Raw genomic sequence first — 14,854 nt, 5'->3', positions numbered from 1 at the left:
ACAACAGCGGGGACGGGAGATAAGGTGACATACCAGAGCAGATTTGGTGCGCGCGCTGATACTCCTCTCCCGACAGGAAACGCGGAGCTATTTAAAAGACCCTATCGATTACTTTATCTTTCCCGGAGGAAAGCTTCTTGCAGAGAGACAAAAGATGTTCCCTACCTAGAGATACAAGGCCACAGCTCTCCACACACAACGGAGGGTCTGCACAGGCGACGCCCAATTAGGGCGCAGGGACACATGTACACCGCAGAGGGCACACCCGCGTGTGTGCCAAGAACGGCTCTGGAGGGCAAGAGCGGAGAGGAGGGCAAGGGGAATTTCACAGGATGATTTGCTGTACCCTTTGAATTTTTTTCTGACCGTGTGCACTTAAAGCACACGCCAAGAAAGTGACTATGCACTTAAAGTACGTGTACGTGTAGCCGTGTCGTTTCGGCAAACTTAAAGCGCACCAGTAAGCACATTCAAGGCGGGTTACTGGTCTCTGTGAACGTATTCCACAGACACACGTCCCAAAAGTGAACGCTCCATCGTGCTCCTTTTAAGTGCTTGAATGTCTGCAACTGTCATGTGTACGCTTAAAGTATGGGGAGGCGTCAACACGGCCCTCTACAGTGCGCTCATTTTGTGCCTGCGTTCCCGCATTTCGCCAATCTGTTGGGAGCGCTGAATGCCGTCAGCGATATCCTGCTACTGACACCGAATTTGCTCCGGAATCCCGAAGCTTGTTAGCCTCCGGGTCCCCTGCGCCATGCCCCGGGGAGGCTACTAAGAAATGCCGACTGAACCGAATTGCACGGAATCGAATTTTTTTTTTTTTTTCTATGCAACAATTTGCACCCTAGGCATTCTCAGTGCGTTCCGCCGGGCTGTGGAAACGTCGCTGCATTTCGCAGAGGAGTCTGGAAGATGAGACAAGGAAGGAAGTTGCGGAAGAAGGAAAGGCGGCGGGCCTAGGAAGGTTTGATCGCCCATCGCCAGCTTCAATTCTACACTGACCAGGCCGCAGCGATCCAGGGTAGAAGCTCCGGGGGCCACGGTGTCGGCCCGAGCCAGGGAGGCCGCACAGATCTGGGCGCGACTCTTGAAGCTCTCTCCGGAAAGCCACGGCCGACGACCCCAGCCCAAGCTGCAGCACTGCAGACCCCGCGAGCCCCCCGCGCTTTGGGCAAAAACAGGCGTCCGTTTGCCCAGCTCGGCTTTTCCCAAAGCTTCGCGTTCACGCCAAGGGCTCTAACAAAGCCGTGGCTCCCGAGCTGTACACCCACCGGGCAGGTGTTCACCGGCCCTAGAAAATCCATTTTCCTCTTCACCGTTTTCCGAATCGTTGTCTATCCGACTCGAATGTCACCTGACTTTTCCAGCTGTGACCTTCAGCGACGGGATCCTGAGGGACAAGTGGCAGCGTCTTGGTTCTCTCCGCCTCTCCTCGCTGTTTTCGCCGGAGCGGTTTGCAGCCGGGGGCGGACTGCGGTCCAGAGGAGAAAGCACGAAATTAACACCAAACGACAACGGAAGTTTAAAAGCGATCTGGCAAACCTTAACACGTGTTTTAAAGCGTGTGACATCTAGGGACCCAGGACAAATTCGGTTATAGAAACATACCCCACAAAGCATGAGAAAGTGGCTTACACAAAGATACTATTAACAAAAACTGTCCAGTCAAACGTGCAAAGGAGGGGACGGGAAAAAATGCAAAGGAGTCAGCCGAAGGCAGTTCCTCTCAGAAAAACAAAAACAAAAACAAATGTTTAATAAATAAGACTTAAATTTGTAGGAAATGTCCCCAGAAGGATATATATTTTTTTAAAGCTGGATGGTGGTGGGAATTAACTGAGAAGGGGCAGGAGGAAACCTTTTAAGGTTATGCAAATATTTTTGTATTTTTTTAAATGTTTTTGTAGCTTGATTGTGGTGGTCCTTGCGCGGGTTTATTCATGTGTCAAGATTCATCGAACTGTACACTTAAACTGTGTTCATTTTGTTCTAGGTACATTATGCCTCAATAAAGCTGATTTTAAAAATAAATAAACCTGGAAACAACTTTGTCTTTAGGGAAGGGAACTGGGTGGCTGGGGAGAGGCCTGGAATGCTTTACATTGTATTTCCCTCTTTACGTGTTTATTTTGGGGTTTCATTGTTGTTTTGTTTTTACGGTGTATTACTTATTCAAAATGTATAATTAGGATATTCAGTGCTGTGAATATAAAACAATTGTTAAGGAAACCAACAAAAACAAGAACAGAAGATGCTCATACACCCCCCTGTAGGGACAAGAAAAATTGTGCACTGTCCAAGCACAGAAAATTTATGGGAAGGGGAAATATCTTTAATGTTCAGACTTGTTTCATTTGTTCTTTTGCTCCTATGTTTCAGACACCAACGAAAAATGAGGACCTAAAACTTTTCTGGTGTTTACGTGGGTGTGGGTGGCTGTCATCTCCTTGAGGACTGAAGGACTCCCAGGGCAGGCCAGCCACCGGAGAATTCCATGCAAGGCCACAGGAGCCTTTCCTGGCCGTCGTGTCCCAGCTCCCATGAAAGCTATCCCGCTTGGAGCAAAGATGCGGTGGCTCCTTGCGCCTCCTGGAGAAGGCCAGAACTTAAGAGTGCACGACACCCCAAGATCCCTCCCAGAGGTGGAAGCAGGGCCTCCCAGAGGCTAAGCAGGCCAACAGGGTCCCTGGAGCCCAAAGAGGCCCCAGAGCCCGGCCCACCTCCCTATGGAGACCAGTGACTACGAGGGTCCCACCTCTGTTTGAGGGAACCAGATATGACATACCTCCATGTATCACGCTGCAAGATAGGGAAGAGTCACTTTGGCCTTGTTAAGACAGATTCCAGATCTAGTTCCGACTCAGAGCTATTTCAGAGAGTTTTGGAGGCTGACCCTCAAGAGACAGAGGGACAGTGGGTCCAAGGCCAGGGGCCAGGAAAAGAGGACAGGACCTGGGTAGGGTTACCAGGCCTTCCCACCAGCCTCATCTACTGCCCCACTCACAGCCACCAGACCCAGCTTCAAGCAGCAAGCCAAGGCATTGATTAATGGAGGGAGCTGCATTCCCAGTGACCCCAAAACTGGGCTCTAGTCCTGGACCAAAGCACAAGTCAGGGGGAAGTCATGAGGGTAAATCTGCTGAGTGGTAATCGGGACCGTTGAGGTCCTGTCCCTGGATAGTGCTGGACGAGTGCTGGCCACCCCACTCCCCTCTCTCTGAAGCTCCACTGACCACCCTCCTCAGTCTTCCTACCACTGATGGCTTAGCTCCAGTTCCCTCTCGGAGACTGGAGATTTCATTGAAGTTTCAAGCCATACACACCATTGATTTGTAAACTCCAAGATGAGGGGTGAGGCCCATAAATGTGCATTTTTAACATGTACTCCAGGGAATTCTGGCCTAGATGCTTCCACAATCCAGGATTCTCTTCCCCTTCTTTAAAGGCATAACTTGACTCTACTCTATTTGGAGTTTATCTTGATTGTGTTTTTTTTAAAAATCTCTTTAAGGCAATATACATGCATATGGTAAGAACAACAACAAAAAGGAGGAAATTGTCCTAAAAAAATGTACTAAAATGTCATGTTTTAGTCCTGATCCCCCCCTCCCCCAGTACTCTTCCCCAGAAGTTTTCGTTACCTTTTGTTTACCCTTCAAAAAATTTTCGTAAACCCACATGTATGTACATATGCCCATATTTAAAACACAAACTCTGCATCTTGATTTGATATTTAATGTGTCTCAAAAAGTATCCCTAAGAATACATACAAATGTAACTAATTCTTTCTCAAGTCTGCTAGTATTCTGTTCCATGGGCTATATAATTTTTTTAACCAGTCCTCCAAGATAGATATATTGGGTTTGTTTTGATTCTTTAAAAATATTTAAAACTGCAATGAAAATACTTTACTAAACATACATGTGTGTGTAGAACCATCCTAGAAGTGGAAATACTTGTACAAAGGGCTTATGCATTTTTAATTGCGACAGTACTAAATTGCTGAAGAGGTTTCCCAGTTTACACTTCCAATCAACAGCGCGAAAGAGTGACTAGGCAGAGTAATTATCAAATTTTGTGATCTTTGTCAATCTGATGAGTGAAAACCTTTGCCTCGTGGTTTTTAATTTTTTTTTCTTCCTTTCTTTCTTCCTTCTCTTTCTTTCTTCTGTTTTTCCTTCCTCCCTTCCTTCTTTCCTTCCTTCCTTCCTTCCTTCCTACCAGCAAAGTTCTGCGAGTCTTGGTCAATTTGTCAATTGCTTTGTTGAGTCATTTTCTTATTGATTCATGGAAGCTCTTTCCACATTGTGGAAATTAGACGGTTTTTTGGTCATTATTTCTAGCACTTAAACTGTGTGCCATTTTCTCTTTGACTCTATTCTGGTTTTGTTTTGCTGTACACAAATTACTTTTATGCCGTCAGGTAATACAATTCATCGTTTATGGTTTCTAGGTCTGTAGTTCTCCTTATCCACCCTTCCAAATATATTAACACTCTAAAATTATTGTTTTAGTCATCTATAGTACTGTTCTGTTTCATTTCTTAAGTTTAAATTTTTAAGCTATCTGGAATTAAATGTATGTGGTGTAACACATATTCACTTTATTTGGAATATGTGTTGTTGTATGGACCACATTCCCCAAAAGAACATAATATCACAATTGGTAGGGACCTTATTTCCCATCTTATCCAGTTTCATTTTGTAGGTTAGACAACCACCAACATGACTCTCCACCCCTCCCCACTGCCCAGGTGAGTCCAGGTAACAACATGGGACATTTCCCAGAATGGCACAGCTGGGAAGGGACCTTAGGTACACCTAAAACCACCTGGGAGACAAACGTGAAACCAGCGACCAGAAAGGAAAAAGGATGTGCTGGAGATCAGCCAATCAGTGGGAAGCAAGACAAGAACCCAGTACTAGTACTAGTACTGGCTCACAGTCTAGTACTCATTCTGGTACAGCTCTGCCTCCTTCAGGGTCTGTGTGTCTTGGGCTGTGAAACACCAGCACCTGATGCAAGGTGGGCACCCAGTCATTGTGGGTAAACAGATGCAGAAATCAGGCCAAGTATCCAGTAGTGACTAGGCCATGAGTCACCTGGAGGCTGGGGGCAAGTTCTGGCCCACTCTTCTAAGCCTTTCCCCTCACTCCCTACCCCCTCACACACATGCACACTCATACATACATATATACACACAAATCCACCAGCCAGGTGGATCTGCCCACTGTTTTCCACTTATGTGGGCTCCAGGCCCTTCTTATGGCTGAGCAACTTTGGACAGACAGCCTTTAAAGCAGCTCAGGGGACTTCCTGCCTGTCCCAGCTGGCTAGAGGAGGCTAGACCCTGGGGCAAAGGAAGCCACAAGCCTGGCAGATTACAGGAGCCTTGGGGACATGAAGATAGTATTTCCAGGGCTCTGCTCAAAGTGCCCAGAAAGCAGGACCAGCTTTATAATTTGTGGAGCCCAGTGCAAAATGAATGAAATGTGGAGCTTCTTGTTCAAAACTTATTAAGAATTTCCGGACAGCAACAACAGAACACAGGGCCCTTCTAAGCTCAGGCCCCGTGAAGCTACACAGTTGGCATACCCATGAAGCCAGCCTTCAGGGAAGGATAGGGTTAATTATAGCGGGAGGCTGGAGAAGCATCCTCCCCAGACCTCTAAAGGCTCAGCTTTTAGGGTAGAAGTGGACTGGGGGGTTATTCATAACAGCCAAAAGGTGGAAACAACCCAAATGTCCATCGACTGTTGAATGTAGAAACAAAATATGGTATACCCATACAATAGGGTATCATTCTGCCATAAAAAGGAACAAAGTACTGATACTTGCTACAACATGGATGAACCTTGAAAATATTATGCTACGTGAAAAAAAGCCAGTTACAAAAGGCCACATATTATATGATTCCATTTGTATGAAATGTCCAAAATAGGTAAATCTACAGAGACAGAAAGTAGATTAATTAGTGGTTACCTCGAGCTGCGGAGGTGGGAGATGGGGGAGGGTGTGGGGTTGATGGCTGAAGCCTACAGGTTTCCTTTGGAGCTGATGAAAATGTCCTAGAATTAATCTTGTCATGATTGCGACTCTGTGAATATACTAAAAGTCATGGAATTGTATACTTTAAATGGATGAATAATAAAGTTGTTACCAAAGAAGAAGGGGGGGGCCGGTAGGAGGAGATGAAGGAGGGGGCGGAGGAAGAAGAGGACGGAATGGAAGAGATTCTGGGGGAGGTGGAGGAAGAGGGGGAGGTGGAATCTTACATTTCTCCCTCTCTTTCTCTCTCTCACTCAGACGAACTATATGCCAGAAGCCCCCATGTCGATGAAGGTTTTGGTGAACCCAGCATCCCCAGTCCAACAACCTGGTCCTCTTCTCTAGCTGCGTGGAGTGTGTGTTGGGGGAAGGGGTAGCGTCTTGTTTCCTCACCAGCTGGTATGACTCTAGGAGTCAGCGACATGCAAGAAAAGAAAACATTCACAGCTCTGCAGTCAGTCCTGTGTTCGAATCCTGAAACTGTCACTTTCCGTCTGTGTGACCTTGAGCAAGTCACTTCACCTTCCTGAGCCTCTTTCTCTTCTGTGGAGCCATCGAGATAAGCGGGTGCGCGAAGACGTTCGAGGGCGTGTGATTCATGCCGTGGGAGAGCAAGGAATTGGTACCTGCTGAGCCAACCTGAATAAGGCGAGTCCCGGGCAGGAAAAATCCGGTGCCCCGGAGGCCGCCCGGGCTCTTCCGGAGCCGAGGGCGAGGGCGGCAGCCCCCAGAGTCGCCCCCCACTCTCAAACCCCGGCCCTGAAGGAAGGCAGGACGCCTGAGGGGCCCCGCGGCCGGGCCGGGGAGCCGGAGCGAGGGCCGGGAGCCGGGCCGCAGCCGCCGCTGCTCATCCATCAGCCGGACGAAGAGCAGAGGCGCGCTCTCGGCCCTCTGTTTGCTTTCTCGCCAATTATTGCCGCGCCGTAGCCCCTTTGTTGATACAGTAGTCCGAAAAAGTGCTAATGTTCATTTATCAGGGGGCCTGCCGGGGACTCCCACGAGTTGCGATTCTTCCCAAAATATAAACACGGGGCGAGCGTCCCAGACAGAAACCCCCATCTGTTTCCCCGGCGCGGGCCGAGAGCGAGGCGTTGTTGAAGATAAAGCCGAGGATAACGCCGCCTGTCTCCAATGGACGTCTCCCCGGCGCATTAATGACATTCCCGGTGATAGTTCCAGCTTATCTTTCAATTAATCATATATACCTTTTGCGGCCGACCCTGCTGATTGCAGGAAAGTGGGGGCCGGCTCGGGCCGCTCCGATCGCTTTCAATTAATAATATTTTATGTGCGTAGAATGCTCTCAAGTCACCCTGGAATCTGGCTCATCTTAAAGCACCGACTCTTTAAAAGGCAAGGAAATAGATTTTCGATCTCTCCTCTCTGCTCCTTTTGTCTTTCTCCCTCTCTCTGCCTTTCTCTGGACTGAAGGTTGTTTGTTTGTCCTGCTAGTTTGGCCAAAGTGCGGCTTAGAGAGGCGGCCAGGTTAGGTCAGTCGCCCTTGGGAAGGAAGATGCATCCCTGGTGGGGCTGGAGAATCAAGTTTCCTCCCTCCCTACCCCCAACCATTGCAACTTCGCTTAAAGAAAACAAAAATGTTTTTACTGACTCAGAAATTGTGAGGACTTCAAAGAAAATGAGAAATTGCTCTTGGACATTTCTCTTTAGAGACCAGCATGGGTCACCCCAATTTTGATTTTACTCGTATTTATCCGGTTTTGCCCCGTTTTCCTCTTTTTGGCAACGCTAAGGCCTGTTTTAGACCCAAGAGAAATTATTACCGGATTCACAGAGGGTGTGGGCGGTTGAAAACTTATTGATTTTGTCCAAATATGGAGGGTTTTCTTTCCTCCCCTTTTCATGACACCTGACCCACAAATCTGTCAGCCCTAGGAGCCCCCATACCCAAAAATAAGTGATAAATCTTCACCGCCTTGATTTGCAGAGGAAATGCTGAATTTTTCTCTTCCTCCAGAACTCTCTTACAACACACACACACACACACACACACACACACACACTAAAAACAGAGATCCCGGATGCAGCCTCAATGTCCCCCATTAAACGGTAATATTTCAGGCGTCGGCTCACACTAATCTTTCAAACTGTCATCGCGAGCCGCCCGGCCAGCCCATTCACTTAACAGCGCTCCCAGGACCCTCGCTCCGAGCTCTTTTCAGCGAGACGTTTAATTGAATCGGATGTGGCTCGTTTGCCAGACGTCACCGCCTCGGCGATAGGCATCCTCTCCCATTCCCCAAAAACATTCTTGAAAGGCGAGGCGGGCCCCCAAGCTAGGTTAGTTGAAGGCAATTACTGTAACATTGGCCAAAAGCCGTGGCGAGGTACAGCCGAAGAGAGGCCACTGATCTGCAGATCCGTCGAGGGAGAACTCGGGTTGGGAGGTTGGGAAGTGGGCGGGTGCGGAGGGTTCCTGGGGCTTGCGAACTCCCCACATTTGAAAAAAGGAATCTCTACGCAGACCAAGCTAACAGTCCCAGAACCGGCCGTGATCCCCGGCTCGAAGACTTAAAGCGAGATTCCGCCGCGGTGGTGGGGGCCTGGTAGCGACGGCTGGCGCCTGGAAGCCGGGTCGGAGTGCTCCGAGCCTCCGCGACCGCCGCGCGGGGCTCCGCTCTCCTTCGCCCTAGCCCGGAGGCCACAGGTCCCGGGAGTGTGGATTTGATGTGGCGTTGGCACAGTTCCAACATTAGGCCTACGCTTGACTTCACTGGCGCCCTTCCCGGTGGCCCTAACCGACGGTTCACCGTCAGGCTTGAGCACCCTAAGATTCACGTTCTGGACCTGCTTCATGCATTTCCTGGGCGCCTTGAGGGCGCATTCTGGAATCTAAGGCCCTAAGCCCTGTCCTTAGGTTGCCTTTGGCCCTGTGTGCCTTTCTTCTGGTTCAAACGCTTCTTCCCTGGTCCCCAACTCGCCCTCCGCAAGGAGCCGAGCCCTACAAGTCTCCATTCTCAGAAAGTCGGCGCGCTCCACCCGGACTTCCCCGCGGAAGTTAGGGTGGTGGGAAGTCGACGTTTTTCCCCTGACAATCCTCGCCATCGCTAGAGATAGGATAAGGCGGAGACCATAACCTGGGACCATTCTGTCTGCCCAAATCCTCCCTGAAATTGTACACAAAGTAGAGCGCCTCTCTGCAGTTTTCTGGGGGTGAGGGGAAGGCCCCCCAAGCTTTCATCAGATCTCCCAAGGGACCCAGAAGGATGAGGTGGGCTAGCGCAGGATCTGACCGGGTAGCTTGCTCCCGGGAAACACTTACTTGTTTCTCTGACAGAAGATCCCTACTTTACTGACCCTGGGCTAAAAATTAACACCCTGGCCCCCACCCCCCATGCGCCTGGCCCGGCCGCCGCCGCGGCGCCCCACTCGGGGCCGGCCCAGAGAAATCTTGGCCACGTTGAGTTCAGAGGAGCCCCGCCTGCCTGAGACCTAAACCTGAGCTGGGACCTGAGTCCCTTGTGCTGACAAAGGCCTAGGGGACTCGCTGCTAGGCAGGGAGGGCAGGGGAAAGAGGGAGGTCAGAATGACGGGCCCTCAAGAATAGGAGAAAAGGCCACTGGGAGCTAGGATGCCCTAGAAGACAGCTCTCTTCTGGGAAGCTGAGTTTCTCTGCCGGGATTCTGGATTTGTTTCATTATTAAGGGGAGGGTCATCTCTCAGGGAAGAGACTGGCAGTGACTGGTGCCCCCTGGAGTTGTGTTTGTACACTTACACTACTGCAGGCGGTGCCCCTCCGTCCTACAACCACCCACCTTGCTTTTCAGCTTGACTCACCCAGGAGCCCCCAGAGCCTGGCCTCCTGGCAAAGGGAGTACTACACAGAATCCCAAAATTGTCCAGAATGGCCCCCTCCTGCCATCGCCCCAGAGCAAACCCTTTCCCCAATGCTTCTCTTCTTATTCAGATTCTTCCAAGTCGGACACACCATACCGTTAGTAATAAATAAAGCCTTTCCAACTTCTGGAAATAACTCAGTCCCCCCAGCCCTCACCCAATCCCAGATCCTTCCCTATTCTGTTTCAGGTGCTGAGGAACATTTCTTCAAATCCCAGATCCACCCAACCCGGCCTAAAGGGCGGATTCGGAGAATAATCGGGTCCTTTCCTGTGCTGGTAGGATTTTCAGGCTAATGTTTTGGACAAATCTCAGGCTGCAGGAGCGAAAGGAGTCTTCCGAACGCGTTGCGGGCCCTTTAAAAAGCAGAGCGGGATTTTTTTTTTTTTTTTGAGCCGTATGACTATATTAGGTGACCCGAAAGTGCTCATCGCTCCTGTCAACGAGGCCCCCGGCCCAATGGCAGGCTGAGCCCCCCTCCTCCGGCCTGGTCCCGCCTCTCCCGCCCCTTGCGCCCCGCACTACCTGCCGCCCGGCCACATCCCGAGCTGGAAGGCGGGTGCGCGGGCGCGCGGCGGGCACCATGCAGGGAGGCTGCCGGGGGCCGTGGGCAGCGCTGCTCTCTGCCGCCCACCTGGCGCTGTGAGACGCGCGCTGCCACCATGTTCCCCAGCCCCGCGCTCACGCCCACGCCGTTCTCGGTCAAAGACATCCTGAATCTGGAGCAGCAGCAGCGCAGCCTGGCCGCCGGGGAGCTCTCCGCGCGCCTGGAGGCCACCCTGGCGCCCACCTCCTGCATGCTGGCCGCCTTCAAGCCCGAGGCCTACGCGGGGCCGGAGGCCGCAGCGCCCGGCCTCCCCGAGCTGCGCGCCGAGCTGGGCCCCGCGCCCTCGCCCGCCAAGTGCTTGCCTGCCTTCTCAGCCGCCCCCGCCTTCTATCCGCGTGCCTATGGCGACTCCGACCCTGCCAAGGACCCTCGAGCCGATAAGAAAGGTGAGGAAGAAACACAGGCTCCTTCTCCCCTCTGGGGTTGCTTTCGTCCCCAAACCTCGCGGCCAAGAAACTCTGGCTTGGGTAGAGGAGAGGCGAGTGCCTGGGCGGATGGTCGAGCAAAGGGGGCTCCGAATGTGAGAAGCGAGGTTGTCGCCAGGGTCTCCCCCCACCCCCGCCCCACGCTTCCAGTCGGAGGTTTAGAGGAAATGCTGGATCGTGACGATCAGAAACAAGAGACCGGAGAGAAATATATATATACTTTCTTGCGGCCTAACAAAGCCCCAGGCGGCGGCAGCCCTGCTCCTGGATTTGTTATGAAGTTGAAGTTGAGCGATCCGTTTGTGGTAGACAGAACAGAGGGAGAGAGAGAGAGTCTGTATATCGGTTTTTTTTTTAATCTCTTGAGGGTCTTTTTGAGGATCTGACGAAAACCACTAAACAGAAATCAAAATGCTGCACGCCAGACATACTTTTGCGCACAATTGGAGCAGGTCCAGGACCTTCTATAGCCCACCCGTTACCCGGGGTGGCTGGGGCCTTTCCTCCTTTGTGCCCTGAGAGTGGAATGTTTGAGAACAAGGATCTTGAATTTAAAATGGGATACTCCGGACTCTCAAGAATCTGACTTAGCAGCTTTATTTTTCCATAACAATTTTCCCACGCGGCCAGGGCCGAGAGGTTCTCTCCTGGAAAAAGTTAGAAAATGCCGCGCGACGAAAAGCGTGGGGCAATGGAGGAGATGACTGGGGAAGTCGGCCGGATCGCCGCGCGCATCCCGAGGTCCAGGGGGAGGCTTGCCCGCCGGTGGAAAGGGCGCGTCGGGGAGACGGTGGCCCAACGCGGGGTCCGCAAGAACCTGGGGAGGCCAGGGGCACTGGCTGAAGGGCCGCCGAGAGCCCAGAGGGGCTTTCTGTGATCCTACAAAAGTTTGTCTAGTTGCAGAGGGGAGGCCTCAGGAACAGCTGCCGGAGGGCACGGCAGCTTGAATTGGTCGCTACCGATTCAAATTCAATTGGAATCCAGGGCCGCCTGCCCACCCGCTGCTTTTTGGGCGCTGCAAAATCTCCGCAGCAGTTGCACGGGAGCCTTTGATAGATCACCAAACCAACACCTCTTGGCCTTCTGTTTCTTCGGTTCCCGAAATTTTGAGATAGTGCCACCGACCCTGGTGTGAGGCCTAGGTCTCCTTCATTTAACCTCTCAAACCAAAGTAGTCCTAATCTAATTCACCCCAGCGCATCACTTGGCTTTATTTTCTTTGCAACCTGAAGTCGTTAAGTCACTGTCCATCTCTTTCACCAGAATGTGAACCAACCCGAGGGCAGGGACCTGTCTTGTTTTGTCCTCCTGTGCCTAGAGCCGTGCCCGGCACATAGTAGGCAGTCAACAAATGTTGACTGTCGAGCGGAAACCGAGCAGTCGCAGCTCCCAGTGCAGCCGGCAGAGTGACCCGTAGTCAAGCTGGGGGCTCCAGGCAGGATGGGGTGGCACCCACTGGGGCTCATCAGCCGGCGGGAGCTCGGGGGGTCGGGTCGCTGTGACCCAGCGTCTCTCTGCCACTCTGTTCCCCCTCAGAGCTGTGCGCGCTGCAGAAGGCGGTGGAGCTGGAGAAGCCTGAGGCGGACAGCGCCGAGCGACCCCGGGCGCGACGGCGGAGGAAGCCGCGCGTGCTCTTCTCGCAGGCGCAGGTCTACGAGCTGGAGCGGCGCTTCAAGCAGCAGAGGTACCTGTCGGCTCCGGAGCGCGACCAGCTGGCCAGCGTGCTGAAGCTGACGTCTACGCAGGTCAAGATCTGGTTCCAGAACCGGCGCTACAAGTGCAAGCGGCAACGGCAGGACCAGACTCTGGAGCTGGTGGGGCTGCCCCCGCCACCGCCGCCGCCAGCGCGCAGGATCGCTGTGCCAGTGTTGGTGCGCGATGGCAAGCCTTGCCTCGGGGACTCGGCGCCCTACGCGCCAGCCTATGGCGTGGGCCTCAACGCCTACGGCTATAACGCCTACCCCGCCTACCCGGGTTACGGTGGCGCGGCCTGCAGCCCTGGCTACAGCTGCACCGCTGCTTACCCCGCCGGGCCGCCACCGGCGCAGTCGGCTACGGCGGCCGCCAACAACAACTTCGTGAACTTCGGCGTCGGGGACTTGAACGCCGTGCAGAGCCCCGGGATTCCGCAGGGCAACTCAGGAGTGTCCACGCTGCACGGTATCCGAGCCTGGTAGGAAAGGGACCGGTGTGGGACGCCCCCGACCGATCCCACCTCTAAAGAAGGGCACTGACTCTCGAGGAGAGGGAGGGCTCCCGACACGATCCTGCGTCCCTCGGATGTCACATTCACTCCCACGGAGGCCTCGGAGCTTTACCTGCCCCGTGCGCCTTTGTCCCCACGCGAGGGAGAGTTTGTGGTCGGGTTTACGGAGCTTGCGGTGAGTGATCCCGCAGCCTGGTGCCTTAGCCGTCGCCCCGGGAGTGCCCTCCGAGAGCCCACGGGCATCCCCAGTCTGCCGAACACCGACCAGTTGGGACTGGGAGCCCGGGCGCGGCAGGCCTAACATCCGGCCGCCTTTCCTCGAACCTGGGCCGGGCGCCCAGGCCCTTGCTGCCTTGCCACTGCCCCCACCCCCGGTATTTATGTTTTTACCTGTTTCTGTAAGAAATGAGAATCTCCTTCCCATTAAAGAGAGTGCGCTGATCCTCCTGTGTGCTTCATTCAGCTTGCGGCGCTTCAGAAACTGAATTTTGGAGGGCAGAGGCAGCCGGCCTTGAGTTGTAGGGATGGGTATTCACTGAGCAAATTGATAATAATGATGAATAAAGACTCACCTGTGCTGGGTCCCATGTTAGGTGCTTTCTGGGATTGCTCATGTAACCTTCAATAATCCGACAAAGGGAGGTCCTATTTTAAAGTTTAGCAGACTGAGGCCTGGAGAGGTTTAATGACTTGCCTGTGAGCAAACAGCCAGCACTGGTAGAAATGAGGTTTGCTTCTGGGTCTCACTTCAGAGACTGAGGACACTGGCCCAGAGGTCTCAACCTCACCTCCTTAACCCTACTATGTACCAGGCACTGTTCCGGGTACTGGGCATTACATGGAGGGCAAAGGCACCTAGGCCCTATGCGATTGGAAGGCACCAGAACTCATCCTGCTTAGAAGAATGCTGCAGCCCATTTTATAGATGGAAAAGCCCAGAACCAAAACCTTTGTCAAGCTCCTCAGAACTCCCCAGCCCAACGCCGTGGCCCGGTCTCACCAGTTTCTTGGCTGGGCAGAGTGCAGAGCCTGGACCACAAAGAGGCCTCTGGCGGACCGTGCTCACCTCCTTCTGTGGCTAGGCCCCCATGAATTCACGTAGTCAGGGAACCCTTCTCCCCCATTTGGCCACCTCTCAGCATTTAACGAATTTTGCACTAGTCCTCACCAACGAATGCTGTTGTATAGATTTTACAGATGAGAAAACTGAGGCTCAGGGAAATCCAGCTAAAAACCTGCTCACTGTGGGAGTTTCTTGCTGCCTTCCCCTGTTTTTTCATCAGTAAAATAAAAATAACAAAAATACTCAGGTCCCGCCAGTCCTCAGGGGCTCGGACCTGACTTCCAAGCTCCTCTACCTCCGGCTCATCTACCGCCAGCCTCCAAAGTCAAGAGGAGCTAATTCAATTCTTTAAAAGGGAGGAAAAAGGGAGGGAGTCAGGGACTTTGTGTTCCTGTGGAATGTGGGTTTTTCTGAATTTTGCCTGGAAAGTACAGGCCTGGCTGCCTGGTCCCAGAGCTCTTGGTGGAAGACAAAACATTGCTCCCGGCATATCCTAATTCAGTGCGCCTCTTAGGCTGGGGAAGAGTCCCCAAGCCGGGCCTGGGGCCATCCTTCTGTCGAGCCAGGGACCAGGCAGCTCTGCCAGTGCCTGTACCGTCCTCTATTCCTCAGGCTCACCCCACTGCCTTTGGGGATAGGGGAAGATG

General features: G+C 52.6%; 1 protein-coding gene across 1 annotated transcript; it reads left to right on the top strand.

Annotated features, from left to right (window-relative positions):
- The first annotated feature begins 10,504 nt into the window (after positions 1-10,504).
- On the top strand, positions 10,505-13,115 carry NKX2-5 (NK2 homeobox 5). Its single transcript, XM_022595196.3, has 2 exons — positions 10,505-10,899; positions 12,475-13,115. Exons 1-2 carry the CDS (start codon positions 10,569-10,571, stop codon positions 13,113-13,115), a joined length of 972 nt encoding a protein of 323 aa, XP_022450904.1. The 5' UTR covers positions 10,505-10,568.
- The last annotated feature ends 1,739 nt before the right edge of the window (positions 13,116-14,854 follow it).

Source organism: Delphinapterus leucas, chromosome 3, assembly GCF_059928025.1.
Source record: "Delphinapterus leucas isolate spDelLeu-1000000601 "Yukka" chromosome 3, BTC_Dleu_Yukka2, whole genome shotgun sequence".
In the NCBI taxonomy this organism is placed as follows: Eukaryota; Metazoa; Chordata; class Mammalia; order Artiodactyla; family Monodontidae; genus Delphinapterus; species Delphinapterus leucas.
Note: the sequence above shows the minus strand (reverse complement) of the source record. Positions and strands in the feature narration are given on the sequence as shown.